At 42.2% G+C, this 22,556-nt stretch overlaps 1 protein-coding gene and 2 long non-coding RNA genes across 16 annotated transcripts; 1 reads left to right on the top strand and 2 right to left on the bottom strand.

Moving 5' to 3' along the window:
* Positions 1 to 1,900: 1,900 nt before the first annotated feature.
* Positions 1,901 to 4,451, bottom strand: LOC127337047 (uncharacterized). Its single transcript, XR_007873620.2, has 4 exons — positions 4,405 to 4,451; positions 3,771 to 3,865; positions 3,052 to 3,351; positions 1,901 to 2,325 (listed from the first exon to the last, which is right to left on the bottom strand). It is a non-coding gene; the product is annotated as an uncharacterized lncRNA (long non-coding RNA).
* A 5,674-nt stretch (positions 4,452 to 10,125) lies between these two features.
* On the bottom strand, positions 10,126 to 11,908 carry LOC127337048 (uncharacterized). The gene is made up of 3 exons (XR_011752794.1): positions 11,315 to 11,908; positions 10,758 to 11,200; positions 10,126 to 10,619 (listed from the first exon to the last, which is right to left on the bottom strand). It is a non-coding gene; the product is annotated as an uncharacterized lncRNA (long non-coding RNA).
* A 2,460-nt stretch (positions 11,909 to 14,368) lies between these two features.
* On the top strand, positions 14,369 to 22,281 carry LOC127337043 (uncharacterized). Of its 14 annotated transcripts, none has more exons than XM_051363921.1 (8): positions 14,369 to 14,936; positions 15,273 to 17,814; positions 17,900 to 19,952; positions 20,039 to 20,273; positions 20,835 to 20,930; positions 21,314 to 21,478; positions 21,646 to 21,955; positions 22,054 to 22,281. In XM_051363921.1, exons 1-3 carry the CDS (start codon positions 14,633 to 14,635, stop codon positions 19,929 to 19,931), a joined length of 4,878 nt encoding a protein of 1,625 aa, XP_051219881.1. In that variant the 5' UTR covers positions 14,369 to 14,632; the 3' UTR covers positions 19,932 to 19,952; positions 20,039 to 20,273; positions 20,835 to 20,930; positions 21,314 to 21,478; positions 21,646 to 21,955; positions 22,054 to 22,281. The 14 variants fall into 14 exon arrangements, with proteins under 14 accessions (XP_051219881.1, XP_051219879.1, XP_051219885.1 ...); XM_051363919.1 differs by having other exon boundaries at positions 21,314 to 21,571; XM_051363925.1 differs by having other exon boundaries at positions 21,314 to 21,571; positions 21,615 to 21,955.
* The last annotated feature ends 275 nt before the right edge of the window (positions 22,282 to 22,556 follow it).

The following is a 22,556-nucleotide window of genomic DNA, read 5'->3' as shown; positions in this document are numbered from 1 at the left end:
TATATTATATATGCATTACATCCAATGACACTTACAATTATATAGCTGTTATATAGCAAGAAAAAAATAGATACATGTGATGTTCAGTTGCTGCAACTATTTAAAATGACACAAACCGTAGTTGACCGCATATATAAAATCTGCAATACTTGCATAAATTATGTAACCAAGTTTCAAACAAACCATTTGAAATTTAATGCCTTCAGCACACACACAATTATATAGCTGTTATATAGCAAGAAAAAAATAGATACATGTGATGTTCAGTTGCTGCAACTATTTAAAATGACACAAACCGTAGTTGGCCGCATATATAAAATCTGCAATACTTGCATAAATTATGTAACCAAGTTTCAAACAAACCATTTGAAATTTAATGCCTTCAGCACACACACAATTATAGTCACCTGTACCTTTGCAAATGGCAGAATGCAGGCAGAATTTAAATTATAAGTTTTAGCTTACATTTTAGTATTAATAATTAGCTTAAAATTTGACTGATTAGTATAATTGTAGACACACGATTCTATCAAGATGTTGCAATAAGATATGACAATTTTAGCGCAAAGGCAAAAGCGAAACAGTAGGTCATATATTTTTCAATGAAAAACCCGAGACCAGAGTGCTAAAGTTGACCAGTTATTTTCAAATCAAGCCAGGAACTTATAGGATGGCAATTCAAGGCAGGAACTTATAGGATAGCAATTCTGCCACTTATTCATTTCATCTCTTTTTGTGTGTGGTCTAATACAATCCCAGGAACGTATATGATGGCAATTGTGCCATTTATAAATGACCCGTTGTGCCCCGGCGCAAAGGCAAAACGGGACATTAATCAAGCCATAAGTTTTACATTAATTGGTTGCTCCATGTTCAGAAGTTAATAATCAGTTACTTTGGCACTTAAATGAGATGATGTTTAGATTCACTACACATGACAGTGCACACAGAGAAATACATAAGCCCAAAGACCTAAATACCAAAGTCTGATTAGGCATGGGAAAACATACCAAATTCACAAAGATTGCCACAAAATAAAGTATTCTAAATTCTCATTACTTCATTTGTTTCCATCCAAACTCAGCAAAGTTTGTCCAGATTATTTTGCAGCGTTGCAGAGAATGGTGTCGTTTCAGGAACCATAGCAGATGCTTGTTGCATCTTAAAACAAAGATGAACTACTAAGTCTTCTCGTATTGACTGCTTGCTGCTTGAGCTCGCTGAACCTTATGGATGATCATTTGTAAACTGGAAAAAACAACAAAACAAGAGAAGACTTTCTGATGCTCGGAGGAAACAATAATATAAGTGCATAATAGAAATACTCAATATATCATAACCATATAAGTATATTTTCAAAGAATCATGCACTAAGAGGCTCATCTCTATGTGCACTGTGTCCGAAGAACAAATATATACCGGAACAAGCATTACACACCAGCATATGCGTGCACCATTCAATGGTCAATGAGAATAAGTCATAAAGTAATACAAGAGAATCTTCTTCCTTCATGCACTGGTGCATGCATATGAATCACTCCAATAATTAAATATTTTATAACATAACTGAAGGGTCTCGCTGTTACATAAGAACCACAGTTCAGCGAGCTCCATGGACACAATTAAAGAGGTTGGAGAAAATGAAAAACATTTGAAGGATGATAGTTTGAAAGCAAAATCTATAACCTGGAATGGAGACATTATACATTACCAAACATGTTCTAAATATATCTTGGGCATCTACTTTATGCCTAACTAATATAGAGAGCACTTTACATGGCAGGAAAATGAAAACGTTGAAAAAAAGATTGGTACCAGTTGTAGATACAACTATCAAAAGGGTCAAAATTTTTTTTGCACGAGGACAGGGCCTAGAAGGCCCCAGATATCCATTCAATCCACCATTCGCCGGCGTCCTCAAGCGTCGCCGCCGAGGATCCAGCTCCATTCCTGACGAAGGGTCGAAGCCGCCGGTCACCTTCAGTTCACCGGGGACACACCACTTGATGAAGAGGAGGCGCCAAGCTCCAACAGCAGAATCGAAGAAGGCCTCCGCCGTGGAGGATGTAGTTTCGCCGCCCTGCCGGCAGAAAATCGCAGAAGCCCAGATGGCTCTTGCGTGTTTGAGCTCGAAGAAGTAGCACCACTCAGGCAACAGCCTGCTCCAGATGGTATTGTGGCAGTAAAGAACAAACAGTTTTATGTTAGATTTTCAGCAAGTGACGGGAACAGATGAGCTTCTTCTCGCTCGGAAGTGTTGGGTCTCAGGAGCGGAGACAACCCACCAATTCTTCCCAGAATGGCGAGTTACACCTGCCAGTACATCTGCAGAAGGCAAACAAATGAGAAGAAACAAAGAAGCAGGCAATCAAAACCTAGAAATAAAGTACATGACAGTGAACAAATTTGTAGAGCTGCTCCGCAATGATATTTGAAAAAACATGCCCTTCTTACCTTGTATACATTGGAAAAAGGCACAAAAGCAATAGGAAAGGGATCTTCTATGTTCATGCTAAAAGGAAATGAATACATATAGCTATTTGGCAACCAACAGAAACTAAAAAAACAGATGTTATTTCTATTTTGCAGAACTATTTTGACGGATGCATAACACGCAGGTGTGCACTAATTTTTGAAATAACCATTCCCCTAAATTTGAAATAGCCGTTGTTGTTCAATCCAGTAGCTGTAACTGATGAAAAATGCAACAAACAGATCCGACAATCTCTTATATAACTCATCAAAACAGGCGACTATATCCCAAATAAGTAGAAAAGATTTCTAAAAATTTAGGGTAAGTTAACAACAGTGTTAAGTAGTAAATGGATCAAGGCTGGCACGTGAATATATGTTACTTGCAAGGAAAAGGAACACACTGTAATAATGCCGTAATGCCCCATATGAATGATCAGCTATGCTTTCCTTTTCTCGGGGAACAAAAGGCCACACGATAAATAATGATGGAGCTTTCTATTCAGCCTCCTTTGACTAAATAAAGAGAGAAGATTTTGACTACTCAATGGATATCAAATAGTTTTGAAGAATAATTACCTGCAACCCTCCCTGGAAATAATATGATGTTGACACAGTTTCCGTACATAGCATGGGTCTGATGCTAATGATTACAGCAGAGATACACTTGAAGTATAGCTCAGTTCTCGCACTGGAATAACTTCAGCCAACAGTCACCAGCGTAGAAGAAGTTATCAAAAAACATGCTTGCTTCCAACATAAACCACTGATAAGGTCACACAGCAACCATCATTATGAGAGGAAGTTTTCAGCGTAAGCCACGGATACATTGCCAAACAATGACCTAGACCTTCTGATCTCACCCATGCGAGATGTATCCTATAAACAAAATAACATCAAGCATTATTAATTACCTGGCTACACAACATAGATATATCACAATCATTGGCATGGCACTAAACATCTAAGATACTTTATATAGCTGAGATAAAAAAAACCTAAATGTTAAATTCAGAGAAATACAATCAGCAGCTCCCAAAAATTAACAACATGAGCCTAAGCAAAATTAAACTCTCAGCAGGGTCCAAAATACAGTAACTAATTTGCACTGAACATCCAAGATATATATAGCTGAGATAAAAAAAAACTAAATATTAAATTCAGAGAAATTCAATCAGCAGCACCCAAAAATTAACAACATGAGGCTAACCAAAGCACAGCTGAATGTAAAAAATAATTCAATCTAAAATATTGAAATAATTCGTAGTGTGTCTTCTTTCGACACATGTGGAACTGACCTGTACAATTGACTGGTACACACATAGCCTTTCTTCAGAAGTTCTTTGAACTGACCTGTACGATTGGCTGGCACACATACCTCCATTGTGTTTCCCTGGAACCAAAAATGAAACTTTAATATTGCTTTGCACAGAAAATAAGTAAGTTTGTCAGCTGCTAATTACGTAGTAAGAAGAGAATTCTGTAAGTCTAAATAGTGAGAAGCATATCCGTAATTAGTTACTCTATTTTTGGCTCATGTAAATACTTGGAAACGCAACCGCCTTTGCTCTCCAAAAGTGCCTCGTTTATGTTTGTTGGTGTGAGATCGGAATGGCGTGCAGTGAAGGTATTGAAGATTTGAATAGGTATATATTTTGTGTTATCTTATTTCGGCAAAATGATTAATGCCTAGTTTACTGATCAATTTGTCGTGGTTGGACGGTAACGGAATCAAGCATGTGTAAAACAACGGTGTCATTAGTGCCCTAAAATGAAGGATAATAATATATTTATCAGGAGAAAAAGAGTCACATATTGTCTCTGGTAATGCAAGTAGTTTATATAGAGGAAAAGGGTACAAAGTTGAGACAACTCAACATTTTTCCTATAGGCAGGAGTAAGTAAGTCAAGCGACTGAATTATGAGATGTACCTCATGGCAACAACATTGAAATCCAGCTCATATGAGATGTACCTCATGACAACAACATTGAAATCCAGCTCATATAAGTTTTGCCGCATATTTCCCAAAACATGTATTCCGAGAGACAACAACGCATCACCAAAAAGCCTTAAAAAACACGAACGGTAAGAACTAAAGCATAAACCAGACAAACCATTAGAATCAACAGGAGTATTCAGCGCACCACCTGGCGAAATTGAATCGAGACCCTCCGAGGGTGGAACTTGAAGGTAAAATAACATTCAAGCGATAGGACTACTCATTAGGAAATTATATATCACAAAGAATATGATATACATTTAAGACTAAAAAGAATATGCTTAAGGAAAAGCATATATCTTCCAAGTTAAGCATAGCTATCAATGAAACCAGGGGTATTGTAAAAAGGAATGTCCATTCCTAATTAGGAGCTCTTTCCCAAGCAGAAAAAGAGTCCATGCAACACAATCGTGAGTAGATGGTGACAATGATCACCTGTGACGCAAGCTTGTTTGGATTTAGCAAATTCTTATCTTCCCAGACCTTTTTGCTGTTAAACCCCATCCAGGGCAGCCAAAGGACAGCACAGTACAATCAGAGAATAAGCCTAAACGGATTCGTTCCAGGGAAGTACAGCCAGCCCAGTACAACCAACAAATAAGCCTCTTTCCAGGGAATACGTCTCAATTCCCCAATCCAACGATTGGAAAAATCATTTACTTCATAAGCCTAAACATCCAGAGATAACTAAAACTGAAATCACTCTCCTTTGTTGCCGCCGAACGAAACACTTGAGAATCATGGACTCGTCGGCAAGGCACATATGGCGTCAAGGCATGAGCCTGCAAACCGTCGAGTGCTGCTAGCTTTTTCTTTAGAACATTGCTATTTTCAGAATGCTATTTCTCTCACATGAAAAACAGCTAAATATTAAGAATTTAGTTCTAATAGTCTCACTAATTCTTCTAGCACTAAGAATTACAGACGTTGTAATAAAGTAGAAAACTAAAACAATTGGCAAACTAAAACCATGTCCATATATATATTTTATTAACGAGCATCCAAGGTATGGACTAAGAATTCGCCTGCATATACACCTGTGTATATTACCATGAGACATGCCAAAAGAAATTCGAGCTCCAAACTATAACTCTTAGATCGGAGATAGCTCCAACCATGGATTTGGGGATGTGTAGCCAGGCTAACAGATGCAGCCACTGCCACTCGCCATGGAGCTGGAAAAATCACTTCTTGTAGGTGGACAGATGCAGTCAGAAGCAATGTTTTGGTTTTTCAGAAACTTTCTCCATCGGGTCAGACATAACATTTCTACACAAACACTCTTTTTTTCATTGATAAATGGAAAAAACAGTTGCAAGCCACATGTGACATTCATTTTCACACAACATGATGACTTTCTCCATCGGGTGAGGGTTAATTTTTCAACACTACATGTGCTCTGCAAGTGTTATAAGGGAAATCGAGAAAGAGAGAGAGGGGCAGAAATTACTGCAATACCAGCGGCAATATCTGGTTGCTTTTCTCCTTCTTGTAACCAGATCTGCTGCTACCTGCTACCTGTAAGGAGACGGCACAATAGCTTACCTCAAACAAAAAAAGAATCATAGATTCATCATGCTAAGAAAGAAAGAATGGTCCAGTACAAGGTCATGTCATTGTGTAGCAATTTTTTATATTTCTAATCCAAGCACCCCATTTGCTCTTAGATAAAGTGTTACTCTTGCAAATCCAGTAATTCATTTGCTTGATTTTTACCATAAAAAGATAGGAAGTGGCATGCCTGGCTGGCATGTCTAAATCAGAGGAGCCGTTTTTGGCCACGATGGCAAGATTGTCTCAACTACAAAAAGGCCAATACCTTGATCCGAACGGCCGAAAAGGTAGCGAGCATGCTCCTAGCAAAGCAGCAACGCACGGAAACACCAACCAGCTTGTGCAAAGCGACAGAACAGATGGAACAACCTGCAAGAAAACAGACAAAAGCACACGAGACACCATGCCATTTCTCAAGTGTGCCCCGATCCGTGGAGGACAGAAAGAAGGAAGAGGAGGACCTTACTCGTAGAGGAGTCTGCTGGCGCCGAATCCGTGCAAGCCACAAATGAAGAGAAGCCGAAATGAAGAACCATCTCTGAACCATACAGCTAGCTCAAAGCAACATCAAGAATTGCTTGGCTAGATGCACGAATCTGGATGGACAGAATACTCTGTATTTGGAAATGATGCCTTGACCTGTAAAGAAAAGAAGATATCATGTTATAGTGGAGAGATTTAACAAATTAAAAGACCACATCTACTCGACATATTATAGCATATAAAGAGGCTAGCAATGCATCCTCTTTAAATCTTCTTTGTAAGGCTAGATATAATCACTTATTAAGGTTAAGAAAAGCTTCAACAGCACGGCGTGCTGTTAAATGCAGTGAATAGTCACCATTAGTGCAATGGACAAAACTCATGGTGAAGCAGGCGATTGGCTAGCCAAAAGAATTATAGAAAAAATGATCAATCACTAACCTAGCAAGCATATATCCAAGCAAAGAAGGAAAGGAACCTGATGGTATTGGCATCTTGCCTCTGAGGCCAGTGTGCACAAGTTGGCACAATCAATACAATGCATAAACTCTTGTTTATGCTACTGAATGCAATATATCATGGTAGCTATATAATTTTCCTAACTTCAGTCAGAAAAACAAGTTAAACGAAGGCAAAAAGTAGCAGTAACTATTCACCAACGAAAATGGGCGTAAAGGCCTCAAATCAGAGCAAAATTGAGGAACTGGGAGCACACAATGCAACCAAAAATATACTGAAAGGAAAGAAAGCTTTTTAAAAAATAGGGTTGCTCTTTTACATGCTCACAGAAACTGAATGGCATGATCGCTAGACAGGCCAGATTCTGAAATCCAAAATCTACAGTGCTTTATAAACCCTTAAGACAATACTCGTATATACGAAAAAGTGACTTCCGAACTGACTTAGAGTAAATTGTTACATTTCTCCAAGCAATTTACAAGAATGTATTTATTTTGAATTTTACATCAGACGAGCTTCATTTTAATTCTTCGACCAGGTTGAACACTACGGAGTTGTAAATCATACTCCTATATAGATCAAATAAGCCAATTCTCATATTCAGAAAATTAGTTATTCCATGCTGCAAAAATGAGTGAAGACATGGATTCCAGATGAAAATACTCCACATATATATTCTAGTTTAATATTAACATACCATCATATATTTGATCCCGCGAAGATGTATCCTGATGCTAAAATCGACTATTGATGATCAGGTAACTAATATCAGATCTGAAGTTTCGTGAAACGACGAATCCTGATACCCAAACAAAGCATGATGGACAAACACCATCAGGTAACTAATATCAAATCTAAAGTATCATTAAAATGAATCATTGCTTGTTATCTGCAAAATAAAATAACATAGGGGAAAAAGTTGGGTTTGATCACCTCAACTTTATGCCTATGAGTACATACGAGCAACAGTTCTCTAAATTAGTTTATTTAAGTGAATGGAGACATGAAAGAGCAACACAAGATTCTATGCCTTTCAATCTATGAACCATGACGCTAGACTTGTTTAATCAAGCACAATTAATTCAGACATCATGCTATAAAAGGCATGAACCCTACAAAAGAACAATTTGGGTCAAACATTTATTTTAATCCATCTACCATTAGTTCATACATAGTCGTCAGTGGTAGCAAGCAACAGACAAGCAAAGAACGACCTTCCACTATTTAAATCACCATTTTTCCATGCATTGTACTAAAATGATATATCCATGATATTTATTAAATGGTGGTTCCAGTGAATAAATTTGGAATAGTAGACACAAAAGTCACTCCCCATGGCCTCGTATAGTTTAAAAGCCTTCCAAAATTAAGCATCAACCGAAAAACTCTAACTGCCTATTTTCAGGGCATGGTTAGTTATAACCGAAAAAACTTTAACAGCATGCACCCTTTCTTTAAATAGACTACTCTGCTATACTGTATTTATTAGTTGCCATAAAAACATGTGTGCTCCTATCATCAGGTTTCCACGAATGTTGTTTGTTTACCTTTTTTTTCTTACTCCTTTGGTGACTGAATTCTGGGAACAAACGTACCTCCACTCGCAGGGCCGAAGAGGAAAGAAGAAATTTCCCCAAGCAGCAGCGATGCACGCACATGCCATCCTAGAAGAATTGACAGATGGCAAGCAAAACAAGCCAAAGAGTGGGAAGAAATCAGCAGGCAGGCATTGCAACAAACATGCAAGGTGCAAGGAAGATTAAAGGCATTGCAACAAACATGCAAGGTGCAACAAACACATGAAAAGAAGGAGACCCACCAGAATACGCAGGTAAAGATTAGCGTAGAAGATGTGGACGAACATCCTAGACCTGGATGCAAAAAGGAAAAGGAAAATTAGGCAAACCCATTAACAAGAACAGGGCATGGAGGGCAACGAACACAGTAAGCCAGTGCGAAAGAGAGGAGAGAAGAACGGTGAACCAACCTCAACCGTACGCATGCACGACAGGAAACTCCGCGGGCAGAGAACGCTGAACCAACGGTGGTCAGGCCCGGGGCGGCTCATCAGGGTCACAATTTCTGTAGTTTGACCAATTCCTGTTATCATTATAAATTTCCAAAGATGCGCCAGATGCAGCCGGTGCTGCTCGTCATGGAGGCACAAAGATAATCGCTTCTCATAACCTAAAAAGGCACCTTATCAGCTTGCAACATATATGGTTGGTAGCTCATAGAAGAATAAACACCAAAAATTACATATCACCCTTAGTTCATAGTCATTGCATGACCCCCTTTGCAGCCTTAATTTATATCAGATTAATGAGTAATTTAGAACACTTGAAATAAATAAACCACATTTTTTCAAATCACCATGCATTCATATAATCTGTTTCTTTAATTAAATAAAGAAACTCACCAATTTCTTCAACATCCTTTGTAGCATACTGACATCAAAGTCCACCCCCTCTGTAGCAGCCTGCCGAAGAGAAATCCATAAGAGAATTAGGGAGGCTAACACCAAATGGCACATAAAAATCCACTACTCTGAAATTTTATTTATTATTATAGTTAGCCAACATGGAAAATGTTAGCCAACATGGAAAATGGAAACACAACGGAATAACTAATTCGAACACGGAAAAGAGATAATTAATCATTAGAGGCAAATACTGAAAACATGTTGATCTTGTAGGATTCTATTTCTCTGCTGAAAATATTTATGGAGTACAATAAGTATAGTGTGTCATACTGACATCAAAGTCCACCCCCTCTGTAATTTCGCACCATTTAAATGTCAAGTTAGTTGTAAAATTTTATCTAATAACAATCTTAAACCCTTGAGCCACAATAAAAGGTATGTCTGACTAAAAGCATAAGGATGTTAGTGCAGTTTCTCTGAAAAGAGAATGTAATAAAATATATTAATGCCTCTGTATGCAATCCTACCGCAAAATGGTACGAAAAAATAGAGACAGTAAATATGAAGCAACTCCTACATAGTATTCTACTTGCTTTCTCTTGTAAAGTAGACCATGAAACTAATATTTTACCCACCTACACATTAAGTAACTCTCACCTAATATTATGACTGCTACCCAGTTGCTTCAGACCCACTCCTGAACCTGCTCCTTCCGAGTAAATAGTCAAGCTGGATGCAAGAAGGAACACACAAAAATGAAAGAAAAGCACCGCAAGCAAGGGGCAAGGAATCAATAACAAAGCGTATTGAATATATAGTTTGCCCACAATTCATGATAACATGAAAGCACCGCAACTGAAGATTAAACAAGATGCTGGTATTTTGTAAAATACAGAACCCAACAATTGCCAACACCTTGTGGCCCACTAAAATCATCACCATATATATGCATATATTGAACTGAAGAAAATTTAGTGGATGGAGTAGAGTAACAGCTGAAGTGGCGAACCGCTGCTAACCTTGCTCGGGTTGTGGAGGTCACGGAGCCTCAACATCATCTGTGCGCACAGCCTGGATACGTCTGATGTGTGGACCTCCGCCGCCCCATAGCCGCATCACGCAACCCCTCACGAACAGCGGGAATCCCCATGACTTTTTGCTTGTCAATGCGCCATCTCATCAAGCTCGTCGATGCACCGTCGCGATCGCCATCGCCGATCTTGAGGATCTATTATGACAGCAAAACCAACATGTATATTAACACTGGAAAATTACCGAAGAAGGGATATCCGCTATTTTTTAGAAGAATAAAAGTGCAACAGAACAATTGATACAAAGGTATAGTCAAGCATACCCCAAACCCCACCTTCTTATGTGCCTATCTTGGCGTAATTGTCCATTTCATTGTGGACCCCTTGACAAAATTACGGTGAAGAGAGCTATAGCTTACTTAATTTGTGGATGGTGCCTGAATAACCTCCAGCGCCATCTGAGCGTCAACATGCTGCAGCTCACTACCCTGAAGTAGGACAACCTCTGAACATTTTGAAGTCGGGTAATTAGGCCAACACATAAAACGAGAACCATTAAATGGGTTTAGAAGCGTTGGTTAAAAAATGTGGGTAAAATTTACAATAAGGGTTAAATGGTAGTCTAAAATATATATTAAGACCTGCAGTTAAAAGAAAGTGTCAAACCTTAATTTAGGTTATAGCTGGCAAGAAAATATCTAGGTGTGTGAGTGATAGGGAGGTAGTACCATGAACACTGACAAATATGCATATTATCACATATGCCAAAAGTGGCCAACTGTACAACAAAAGGAATTTGCTAGCTTGAGTAGATCATAAGCAACTGAAAGCAAGTATATATGCTATAAACAAGATCCGACAAGGATGAATAAGCAACTGAAAGCAACTTTACCTTCAGGAAACTGTGTGAGTGTATCAGTCACCACAACACCATTATTCGCGGTCTGTGCATTATACAAATCGATATGCTCAACCTCACCGTTACAAACACCCAGCACAACCATTAGAATCCTGCACAAGTGATGAATTATTAGAAAGAAACACGCATATAGAGCAGAATCCATAGTAGAATTGATGAACTCAGCCTTCCTATTCTCAGCACACCGCAAAACCGAGAACAAATATGCAAGGTCGCGACAGTGAACCTTCTGACTGGAACATGGAGTTGTCCTGATGATGAAGATCCTTTGTGAGATCTGCTATACCAGAGGAGACTGGTCCACATCCAAGAAGAAAGTGAGCAGCTTGACCTTCAGCACCAATAGGTGGAAATTAATCTTCTCAAATTCATAAATAAGGAATAGTAAGGACACACAAACTGAGATATATTATCAAAATAACTGGCTGCAATTTTCGCTGAGTAAAGTACAAAAACATATCTACATGATGATTTCTTTAGAAATGCAATATTGTATTCCTCTTTCCAATACTTGTATAAATAAACTTTAAACATCAGTACAAAGCACTATATATAAATTTGCAGCACTCATGAATCCATGTGCTAAGACAATCTCTCGCTGTTTATCTCCTTACGCTTTCCCAACCAGATCTGCTGCTAGCTGCAAGGAGAAATAACTTTAAGGTTGCAATCCATGGTCTAAACTGAAATCGATTTACTACATGCAAATAATCAAGAACACACCAGACATTAGAGCATGGGAAGAAACACAACATACCATCGCAGATGCAGGCGTCGGATTTGAGGGCCATGGCCAGCGTGGCCAACAGCAGGGAGGAAGAGGAGAGGGAAACGTGGGGGATGGGCAAGCTGGAGACCAGAGCTCGATCCCGCTGCCGCTGCAGCCCTCCATCCGCCAGATCTCGAGCACCGGCAGCCATCGCGCATCCCCGCGCCGGCCGAAGAACCGCCATCCATGGATCTCATGGAGTCACGCAGACCGCGCCATCTCATGTGTGCCCCGATCCGTGGAGGATAGAAAGAAGGAAGAGGAGGACCTTATTCGTAGAGGAGTCTGCTGGCGCCGAATCCGTGCTCCTCCACCTCCGTCCCAGCGCCGCCCCTTGCTGCTCCTCCAACTCCGGCGCAGGGTAGATTGAGCGTGAGAGGCGCGACGGCGGCTGCTCGGAATCGCACAGGAGGCGCCACGGCGGCGGAGCAACACGCCGGAGATGCGTAGGTCGAGGAGGAGAGGCGGGACGGCAGCTGCTCGGGGTGGCGGAGGAGGAGGCGCGGTGGAGGCTCGGGGTCGATCCTGAGAGGAAGCGGGGATTGGGGGAGGCTCGGGATTGGAGTGAGGAGGAGCCTTTTGGTTGGCTAGGGTTTTCACCGTTTTTGGTTTTCTGAGCGACGCGAGCACGGACTCTGGTTGTCTCAAACAAACGGCCCCACGCATGCACTGGCCCAGCCGTCATGCACTCAGAACAAGCAGCGGACGGTAGGAAAAAGATTACAACATCCAACGGTTGAGGTGAAAAGCGGGTTGGAAAATTTACTGTGCACGTGTAACGGACGAACCAGATGTTTTTGCCCCTTTTGAGTGCCTTGGTTGGCCGGGTAGTCTAGGGACATTTATAGGAGAAATGCCGCAGCCGAGAACCTGCAGCCAAGGCTCGACGCCTCTAGCAGTGAGCCACTTGGAGTTAGCATCTTCTCTCCCTGCCCCCGCGTCGCTCCTCCTGGAGCGGCTCGGGCGGAGCCCAGACCTGCTCCACCGAGCCACCCCCTCCTCCAGATCCTCCCCCGCCGCCGCCAGTGGATGCCGCCGGGCAAAGCCCGTGCGGTGGCCGGTGGCGGCGAGCCTTCTCCACGTTGCGACGCGAGCTCCTGTCCTCGTTGATGCTGGCCGTGCCCAAGCGGGCGTGGGTTGGTGCGGGCGAAGCCGGCCGCGCCCAAGCGGGCTTTGGTGCGGGCAAGGCCGACCACGGCCAGGCGGCCGTTGGTGCGGACGAGGCCGACCGCGCTCACGTGGGCGTCGGAGCGGTTGGACGCCGGGGCGGCGGCCCCGGGCTGCGGTGGCAGTGGCCGGCGAAGAGAAGCTGCTGCTCGGCGCGGACGGCGGTGGATCCGGTCCTGGGCGGCGGATCTGGCGCGTGGCGCAGCAGCTTCGGCTGTAGGTGGCCGGGATGCGTAGATCCTATGCGTGGCGGGCCTCCTCGTCCAGATTTGGTGCTCCGGTTGCTGGCCTTGCGCGCTCGCTGCTCCCTTTGGGCGGAGGTTTCTTCCTGACGCTATGGACCACGTCTGAGGCTGAGGCTGGGTTGGAGAGGATGGAAGCTTCCGGGTGAAAACCTTGCCGTGATGCCGGCGACGGTGACGCCTTGTGCGCCACTTTCCTTCTTGGAGGCGTCGTCGAGGAACTTGTTCCTCCCCCTCCCGTCGAAGTCTCATGGTCTCCGGGTGAAAACCTAGATCCAGTTCCTTTGGATCCGATGACGGCGGCATCTACGATGTCGCTTCCTTCTTGGGGGCGTCGTCTTGGAGACCGAGACTTTCGATTTCAGGCGGCGATGCATCTGTTTGGGATCGATGAAGCCAAAGGGTAGCAACGGTGGGTGGCAGGAACACCCTTGACATACTGACAGCGTCAGGCGTGCTTTGTTGGTCCTCTTCTCGAGACCGGAGCGGCACATGCCCGCCCCCCTTCGGATATGTCTTCTCTCTCCGATGTTGTTGAAGGCGGCGAACAAGCTCGTGGCAGATGAGGCAACGGCTTCGAAGTGAACTTGGTGCTGTTGTGACGAAGTCGAAGTCTCCCGTCGTAAGCACGAGGGATGATGTGCGATGAAGCCACTTGCCTCGGTGTTCTCTTTGTGTCGTTCAGTCGGCCTTCCCGGCGCTCTGTATGTCTAGTGGTATTCCTGTGGTTGTTAAGGTTTTTGCCCGGTTTTCCTCCAATAAACCGAGCTGTTTGTGTCTCTGTACCTTTTTTCCTCTATTGCAATGAACACAGCAGTTCTCCTGCTGTTATTAAAAAAAAAAAGAACCTGCAGCCAAAATCTATGCGGGGCCAACGCGCTGGTGGCAGTCAACATCGGCGATCACCGACCCAGAATCCCATCGTCTAGTGGGCTGTGGAGCCTGCCTTCCCAGTTGCACAGCCGTGCAATAGTTCACTGTGGAGCTTGCCTTCCCAGTTGCGTCCTTTCCACGCATTATTGCTCCTCTGCTCCCCCTCAGATCCAGCTGTTTCGTTTCTCCCCGCTGCAAGGCCTGCTTTTGCTCCTGCCATCGCTCTGCTGCCTTAGGGAGATGGCAGGGTTTCTTGGCACGGTAGTTGACGCAGCAATAGGATGGATGGTGCAAAGCATCCTCGGCAGCTTCTTCACTGGACAGATGGAAGCCTGGACTCGTGAAGTCGGGCTTGCTGAAGATGTGGAGAAGCTCAAGTTTGAGATGAGGAAAGTGGAGATGGTTCTTGCTGCTGCCGAGGGAAGGAGGATTGACAACAAGCCGCTGGCCCGGTCACTGGATGATCTGAAAGAGCTGATCTATGACGCAGAGGACGTGATGGACGAGCTCGACTACTACCGGATCCAGCAACAGATCGAACAAGGTGCTTCACCTGTCTTCCATCTATGTTGCTTTCAGCTTCTTTTATATTGTTGTGATTAACTGATTATGACCACTACTTGGCCTATAGTTTGCTGTGCAACCAAGAGCAGCTTCATATAATTGGCAGTTAGGCACCGCTTCTCAGTTATCTCTTGCTTAGATATGATCTCTTTTCAACGATTCATTTTTTGTTATATGTTTAGGAGAAAAGTAGAGGACTCCTGTACACCACGTAGCTTTTGTGAATTATTAGCAGATTAGCAGTTACATGATAATATCTGCTTTTGCTCAAGTGCTTTTGTTTGCTTATCCCCGAATAACTTTTTTTTTTATGCAGGGAATGGTCCTAGTCATCCTAGTGGTTCTAATCCTGAGGGAAGCCATGCATCATCATCCGCTCCATCTTCCGCTTTTGAATTGGTATACAATGCCACAAGTCAAATAACTAGTTGGGCATCATGTGACAGAAAAAGGAAACGTGAAAACGAGGGGCCAGCTCATAGCACCATCATGACTTTTGAGGTTAAAGATGACATTTCTAAGAGGATCAATATAATAGTGAATCATTTATGCACTATTGGCGATTCTGTACAAAGAGTTCTTCAGCTTACGATCGCTCACCCCATTGCAACACCGAGTCAGAGTCAGATTATTGCCAGGAATGCCCGCATGACAACCTCTGTTCCAATTGAAAGTAAGGTATATGGGAGGGATGCAGAGAGAGACAAGATAATTGAGTTGTTGATAAACAGGGGATCTAATGATCTGAATGTTTTGCCAGTGGTTGGCATTGGTGGTGTTGGGAAGACGACACTTGCTAGATATGTATATAGTGATGAAAGAGTTTCAGATCATTTCGATTTGCAAATGTGGGTCTGTGTATCCACAGACTTCAGTGAAAGAAGGATTACGCTTGAGATCTTAGAGCATGTCTGTAAAGATAGACAAGAGTATGAAAATATAAGCAATTTTAATGTACTACAGAACATCCTTTTGAAGTACACCAGAAATAAAAGATTTCTACTTGTATTAGATGATGTGTGGGAAGAAAGGGACAAGAGTGGATGGGATGAACTGTTAGCCCCATTGAGACGTAGTCAAGTAACTGGCTGCATGATTTTAGCAACAACTAGAAGAAAATCAGTTGCAAAATTGCTAGGAACAATGACTGAAGTTGAATTGAACGGTCTGGATGAAAAGGAGTTTTGGCTTTTATTCAAGGCATTTGCATTTGGTAATGAGAACTACGAGGGTCATCCTAGTTTGCAATCTATTGGAAAACAGATTGCTAAAGCACTAAAGGGCTGCCCACTAGCTGCAAAAAGTGTTGGCGCACTTTTGAACACAAGTGTTAGCTATAAGCATTGGAGGATAGTTCAGGACAAATGGAAATCTCTTCAAGAAGATGCTGATGACATTTTATCAATCTTGAAGCTCAGTTATGATTATCTACCAATCCACCTTCAACGTTGTTTCTCATACTGCTCTTTGTTTCCAGAGGACTACAAATTTAATGGTGGACCATTGGTCCGTGCTTGGATATCACAAAATTTTGTGCAGTGCGAAGACCCTACCATGATATTGGAGGAAACAGGGCAGCAATATTTGGATAGATTAGTGGATTTGGGTTTCTTCCAAAAGGTTGGCTCACACTATGTTATGCATGACCTAATGCATGAATTGGCAGGGAAAGTTTCATTAAATGAGTGTGCTACTATACATGGATTGAAATCTGAGGAAATTCGCCCAACTGTTCGCCATTTATCAATCATAACTGCTGCTTTCATTAAAGATAAAGATGTCCATGGTTCCAATGAGAAGTTCGATAAAGTCATACAAAAGGTTAGGTCTTGGCACAAATTGAGGACCTTGATGTTATTTGGGGGAAGCACTGAAAATTTCTTAGAGTCCTTGCATACTTTGTGCAAGGAGGCAAAATGTTTACGGCTCCTAAGTGTGAGAGATGCTAACATCAGATCTATAAACAATTTCTTAAGTCCATGCCATCTTCGTTATGTATCAGTATGCGGACCCCATCTCAAGCAGTTTCCTCAACCTTTGATGAGATGCTATCACCTTCAAGTATTGCATGTGGACATTTACAGCAAGTTTGATGTACCTACTGGTATGAATAATCTCATTTATCTGCGTCATCTTATTGCTCATGAGGAAGTGCACCATGCAATAGCTTGTGTTGGCAACATCACCTCTCTACAGGAATTAAAATTTAAGGTTCAAAATGTTGGCGGTTTTGGGATAGGACAACTTGAGTCCATGAATGAGCTTGTATTACTTGAAATTTCTCAACTTGAAAACGTGAAAACTGAAGAAGAGGCAAGGAGGGGAAGCCTTATTGACAAAGAGTATCTAAAAGCATTGTCCTTGTCATGGGATGATAGTAGCATGAGCCTTCAACCTGAGGCAGCAAAGGATGTGCTTGAAGGTCTTCAACCACATCAGAACCTCAAAACTCTTAAAATAATTGGATATGGCGGTACCTCGCCAACCTGGCTTTCGAGTACTTTCTCAGTTATCTCACTTGAGATACTTCATCTAGAGAAGTGCTGGGAATGGCGAATTCTTCCAACTCTTGAAATGCCTTTCCTTAGGAAGCTGACATTGATCAGGATGTTGAATGTAATGGAAATCTCGGTTCCTTCCTTGGAAGTGTTGATCTTGACCGATATGCCAAAATTGGAAAAATGTATTGGTTCTTATGGAATGGAATTGACTTCCCATCTAAAGGTTTTAACGATTAAGAACTGCCCTCAACTAAATGAGTTCACTCTTTTCCAGAGTTACTCTTCTTTCGACGCTGAGCAGAAGTCATGGTTTCCATCTCTCAAGAAACTCTCCATCTATAATTGTCCTCAAATAATGTATAATTTTGTTATCTATTTTTTTAATTCCTGTTCAATACATTTGCGAATTCTTAGGCATTTACTTTGATAAATGATGTTGCAGCAAGTGGGAGTTGCTTCCACTGAGAGAAATGGTGGCCCTGAAGGAGTTGGAGTTGATGGATCTACATGTTGTGAGAGAGTTGGTAGTCCCTTCTTTGGAGAAGTTAATGTTGATTAAAATGCCAAACCTGGAAATTTGTGGCAGTCTAACAGCTTCTCCACCTCTGCAATGTTTACCGTCTCAAGAAGATCAAAAGAGATGGTTACCTAGTCTCCGTACACTCACCATCCATGATTGCCCTTGTTTGACAGTCTCACATCCTCTCCCGCCTTCTGCTCTGATATCTGAATTGTCCATCAGGGGAGTTCCGACAGTTCCAAAAATGAGTATAACAGGTGGATGGTTCACTATCGAATCTAATGAGTTGACTGTGCTGGATGACCGTACCTTGGCATTCCATAACCTTAGGGGAATAACATGGCTGCAGATAATAAGTTGTCCAAACCTGGTATCTCTTTCAAGTGAAGCTTTCAGCCAGCTCAGTGCCTTAGCGAGTTTAAGTATACGCGACTGCCCAAATCTGGCCAAGTCAAACATTATGTCAGAGGTTATCCAGGAAAACAGTAGGTCTACGAGAAGCCTTGTGCTACCATCACTCAAATCGCTCCATATCAGCACATGCGGCATAACAGGGAGCTGGCTAACACAAATGCTTTCACAAACGCAGTCCCTTGAGAGTTTGCTATTAAATGACTGTCCATCGGTAAAGTTTCTATCAATCAGTGAACCTACAGAAACCAAGGGGACCTGCAGTTTGGTTTCAGGAGTGATGACGTCAGCCCAAGATGAATATCAATTAAAAGTGCCATATAATCTCTTATGTTCTCTCAAGAATTTACATATTGAGCAGAGTCCAGATCTGGAGTTCTGTGGGGGTAAGAGAGACTTCCTAGGATTCACCTCTCTTACGGTGCTAATGCTTGATGGTTGCCCCAAGCTGGTCTCATCGTTGGTGGGTCACATCGGTGAAAGGAAAGATGATGGTAGCGTGGAAGCTGGATTACTCCCACCATCACTTGAAGACCTTTCTATCAGTCATCCCCCTGAAAACTTGCGGTCCTTTGTTCCTGAAGGTCTACTCTACCTCAAAAACTTAAGTCTAGTAAATAGCCCCTATCTAAAGTCTGTACAGCTGCATCCATGTATTGCCCTAGAGGAGCTGTGGATCTTGGGGTGTGAACACCTGGCTGTTCTCGATGGCTTGCAATTCCTCACCTCCCTTCGATTTTTGCATATGGAGATGAATCCCGAGCTGTCTTGTGCATGGGAGCACAAACTGCAGGAGCAAGAACAGACTGGTAATCGAATTCAGCTGCTTCCCCCGTCACTTGAAAAAATTGTGATCGAGAAGCTCACAGATGGGGTGCAGTCCGGTCTCCTGACCTGCCTCCCCACCATCACCAGATTAGCAATAAAGGAGAGTCCAACATTGACGTCTTTACAGCTGGGATGCTGCAGGGCACTGAAAGAGCTGGAAATTGGAAACTGCATCTCGATTGCATCAATCGAGGGCCTCCAGTTCTGTAGAAACCTGACATATCTGAAAGTATTTAGCTCCCTCGGGGTAGGTTCCTTTTTGGAGCTTGTGCCTCACCAGCAGGGGGCCTCTGAGATCTGGTCTGGACTAGAAGCTCTTGAGATTTCTGACGCTTCTGTCCTTTCCGTGCCCTTGTGCAAACAACTCACATCTCTAAGACGCCTACAATTCGGCCCTCAATTGGGTGAACAGCCAGAGATCATGGTGAGCCTAACAGAGGAACAAGAAAGAGCATTACAGCTTCTAACCTCCCTCCAAGAACTTCGATTCAGCACGAGTTTCTTATCACTTCCTGCAAACCTACATAGCCTGACCTCCCTCAAGATGCTACATATCAGGGATTGTAAGAGCATCACAAGGCTGCCAGAGATGGGCCTCCCACCTTCACTCAGGAACCTTGGGTTATGCAATTGCAGTGAGGAGCTAAGTGCGCACTGCAGGATGGCAGCAACGAAGAAGCTTAGAGTCATCATTGATAATCAGATTGTCGATTAATCAGAAGTGTTTACTTCTAAGGTACGCTTTGGGAGCATTTTGCCTAAAAAATTAGTTTACATGCTCATCCTCTTATTGCTAACATCAATTCATCTCTCTGACTGCAGCCATCCCAGATGTTGTACATATTTTTGCGATTGCAGTCACCGGCAGTCCGGCACGGCCACCTACTCATTTGGCATTCCGCAATCTACTGTAGTCGCAGTGATGGATGGATGCAGAAATCATGGCTCGAACTGAAAAGTTTTTTTTGTTTATCAGGGACATTCTAACCTTTCACCCATTCGTAAGTCAGTGCCTGACAGTAACATATGTTATAGGCTATAACTAGGCTTTACCACGGTATGTTTTTTTTTTGCCTCTATATTTAGCCTCATTAGTTTTGTCAGTGGCTCAGTGCTGTAGTTGTTAACTTTCTTTCTCTTTCTCAAAAAAACTTTCTTTCTCGGTTACTTCCTGACTGAGTGATGAAAATATTCAAGTATGTTTTATGCGACCTAAATATGCATCCTATCTTCTACAGTATCATTAAATCACACATGTGCTTATTGTGATCTGCACATACCAACGGTGTTAACTAGAGACAACTTAATGCTGACATGCAATTTCTTATTTTACCCTTTTCTTCTATTAATAGCATTTGTCCGTCTCGTTTTTCTGTTCATAGTTGACTGTTCAGCATGAGATATAAAGGTTTTGCTCCCTCTATGCCAAAAGTTGACTGTTCACCATGTAAACTTTGACCAAGTTTATACAAAAACCATATCAATATCTAGAATATCAAATCAATACCATTAGAAACATCATGGCATATATTTTAATATGGTATATATTCGGTTTTGTAGATAATAGATACTTTTCTCAGTAAACTTGGTTAAAGTTAATGCAGTTTGACTTTCACAGAAACCAATGCGCACTATATTATGGCGAAGAGGGAGTATTATTTACTACCATCTGTCGTTTGATACAGTTTCGCTGTGAAAAAGGATGTTCTGTTTGGTAGGTAAACTCAGCCATTGCTTATGAGCCAGTTGGCACTTTGGCAGAATTACATTCATGTGTTTGCCTATTTTTTTTTATATATGGTAGACATTTGTTTCAGCAGCCGGCTAAGTTATATCATACCGAAAAAAAGAAAGTAAAATTCACAAAAAAGTTTGTATAAGTGACAAAAGAATTGCAATCGTTGAGAAGAAGTGAAGTGTAATACAAGTTTATTGTTCACCCAAGGGCTCATGTTAGCATCTTATATAAGCGGAATAAAAGGAACTTAGTTTATTAGTTTTTACCTCTGTTAGTATGGATCTTGCAACAAGCATCTAATCTTTCTTTTTTGGGGGCAAACAAACATCTAATCTAACTAGGATGAATTTACTGATCAGCCGCTTTACAGAAACTGGATGCTGTAGTTGGGCCTAGCAACTGATGTATATGCCTGAATTCTATCGAGCTACATGGCATCAAGAAGCAATTCAAGAGCAAAGTAAAGACCACATGGCAAGTGATCACACTCAAAACCAATGGAACCATTTCTTGAAGAGGATCAGGTAATTTGAAGCGCTAAACTCGTTCTTTGGCTCATGTGGAGAGATCAAACGAGTTTCAATTTCGAAGGACTATGAAACTGGTGCAAGCAAAGTGTAAGTTGGCTCTGTTATATGGAAGTGAATTGGCTCTTGTCAGTGATTCTCGGCTGCTTGGTTCTGTTGTACAGGATAGCGTACATGGTGTTTAATGACAACAGTTCCTTGTCGAAAGCCATGGAGCTGAACGGATGTGACCTTGGTGGCTTCATCTTGTTTGTCGACGAAGCGAAGCCTAGACGAGACCAGATAACAGCTGTTAGTAACAACAGAGGAAGATCTGGTAGGGCCCATAGTGATGATAGAGGAGGAAGCTGAGGATCTAAGAGGGGCCATAGTGACGGGCGTGTACGCGGTGGCCGAGGTGACAGGGGCGGCCATAGTGACAGAGGCCACGGTGGTCAGAGTGTCACAGGCAGAGTGTTCTTACAGCTAGTACAGGTAACTTCCCGCTTATTACATGAAGTAGCAAATTGCTCTAGTTATCTTTTATCGACAGAACCATCGGTCTTAAGCATACATTTGTTCTTTCTTTGCAGGGAGGAAGATAATTTTTTGGTGATGACTGGGCCAGTGCGTGATCTAGAAGCTTTAAACACCAAATCCTGCGACTAGTGAAATGGGAACAATTCTTTTGGTGCCTCGAGACTTGTTATCCGATCTTGTTAGTTACTCTTACTGTAGACCGTGTTGGTGCATCTGCCAAAAAAAAATTGTCTATTTTGGAGATTTATACATGCATGATAAATTTACTGTTTTGGAGATTATGGGTATGTTTTGATTATGGCAAAGTGCCTCCTACCACTTCTTTTTGACCATAACCCAAAAAGAGATGCATCCTGCCAACTCTTTGGCATGCCAATGCGACTTAACCGTTCGTTTTTCTAACCAATGTTGTCCAAATAAGCAAATACTCAAACCAAAATTGGGTCCATCCAAATATTTGGTAGGGAAAAAATCAAACACACCCTAGGATCGTAATTAATGGGATTATAGTCCGTAAAATCGTTGAAATTGAGACCAAACGCCCAACAGGCAACAG

This window comes from Lolium perenne, chromosome 2, assembly GCF_019359855.2.
Source record: "Lolium perenne isolate Kyuss_39 chromosome 2, Kyuss_2.0, whole genome shotgun sequence".
Taxonomy (NCBI): domain Eukaryota; kingdom Viridiplantae; phylum Streptophyta; class Magnoliopsida; order Poales; family Poaceae; genus Lolium; species Lolium perenne.
The sequence above is the reverse complement of the archived record's forward strand: the minus strand, read 5'-3'. Positions and strand labels throughout refer to the sequence as shown.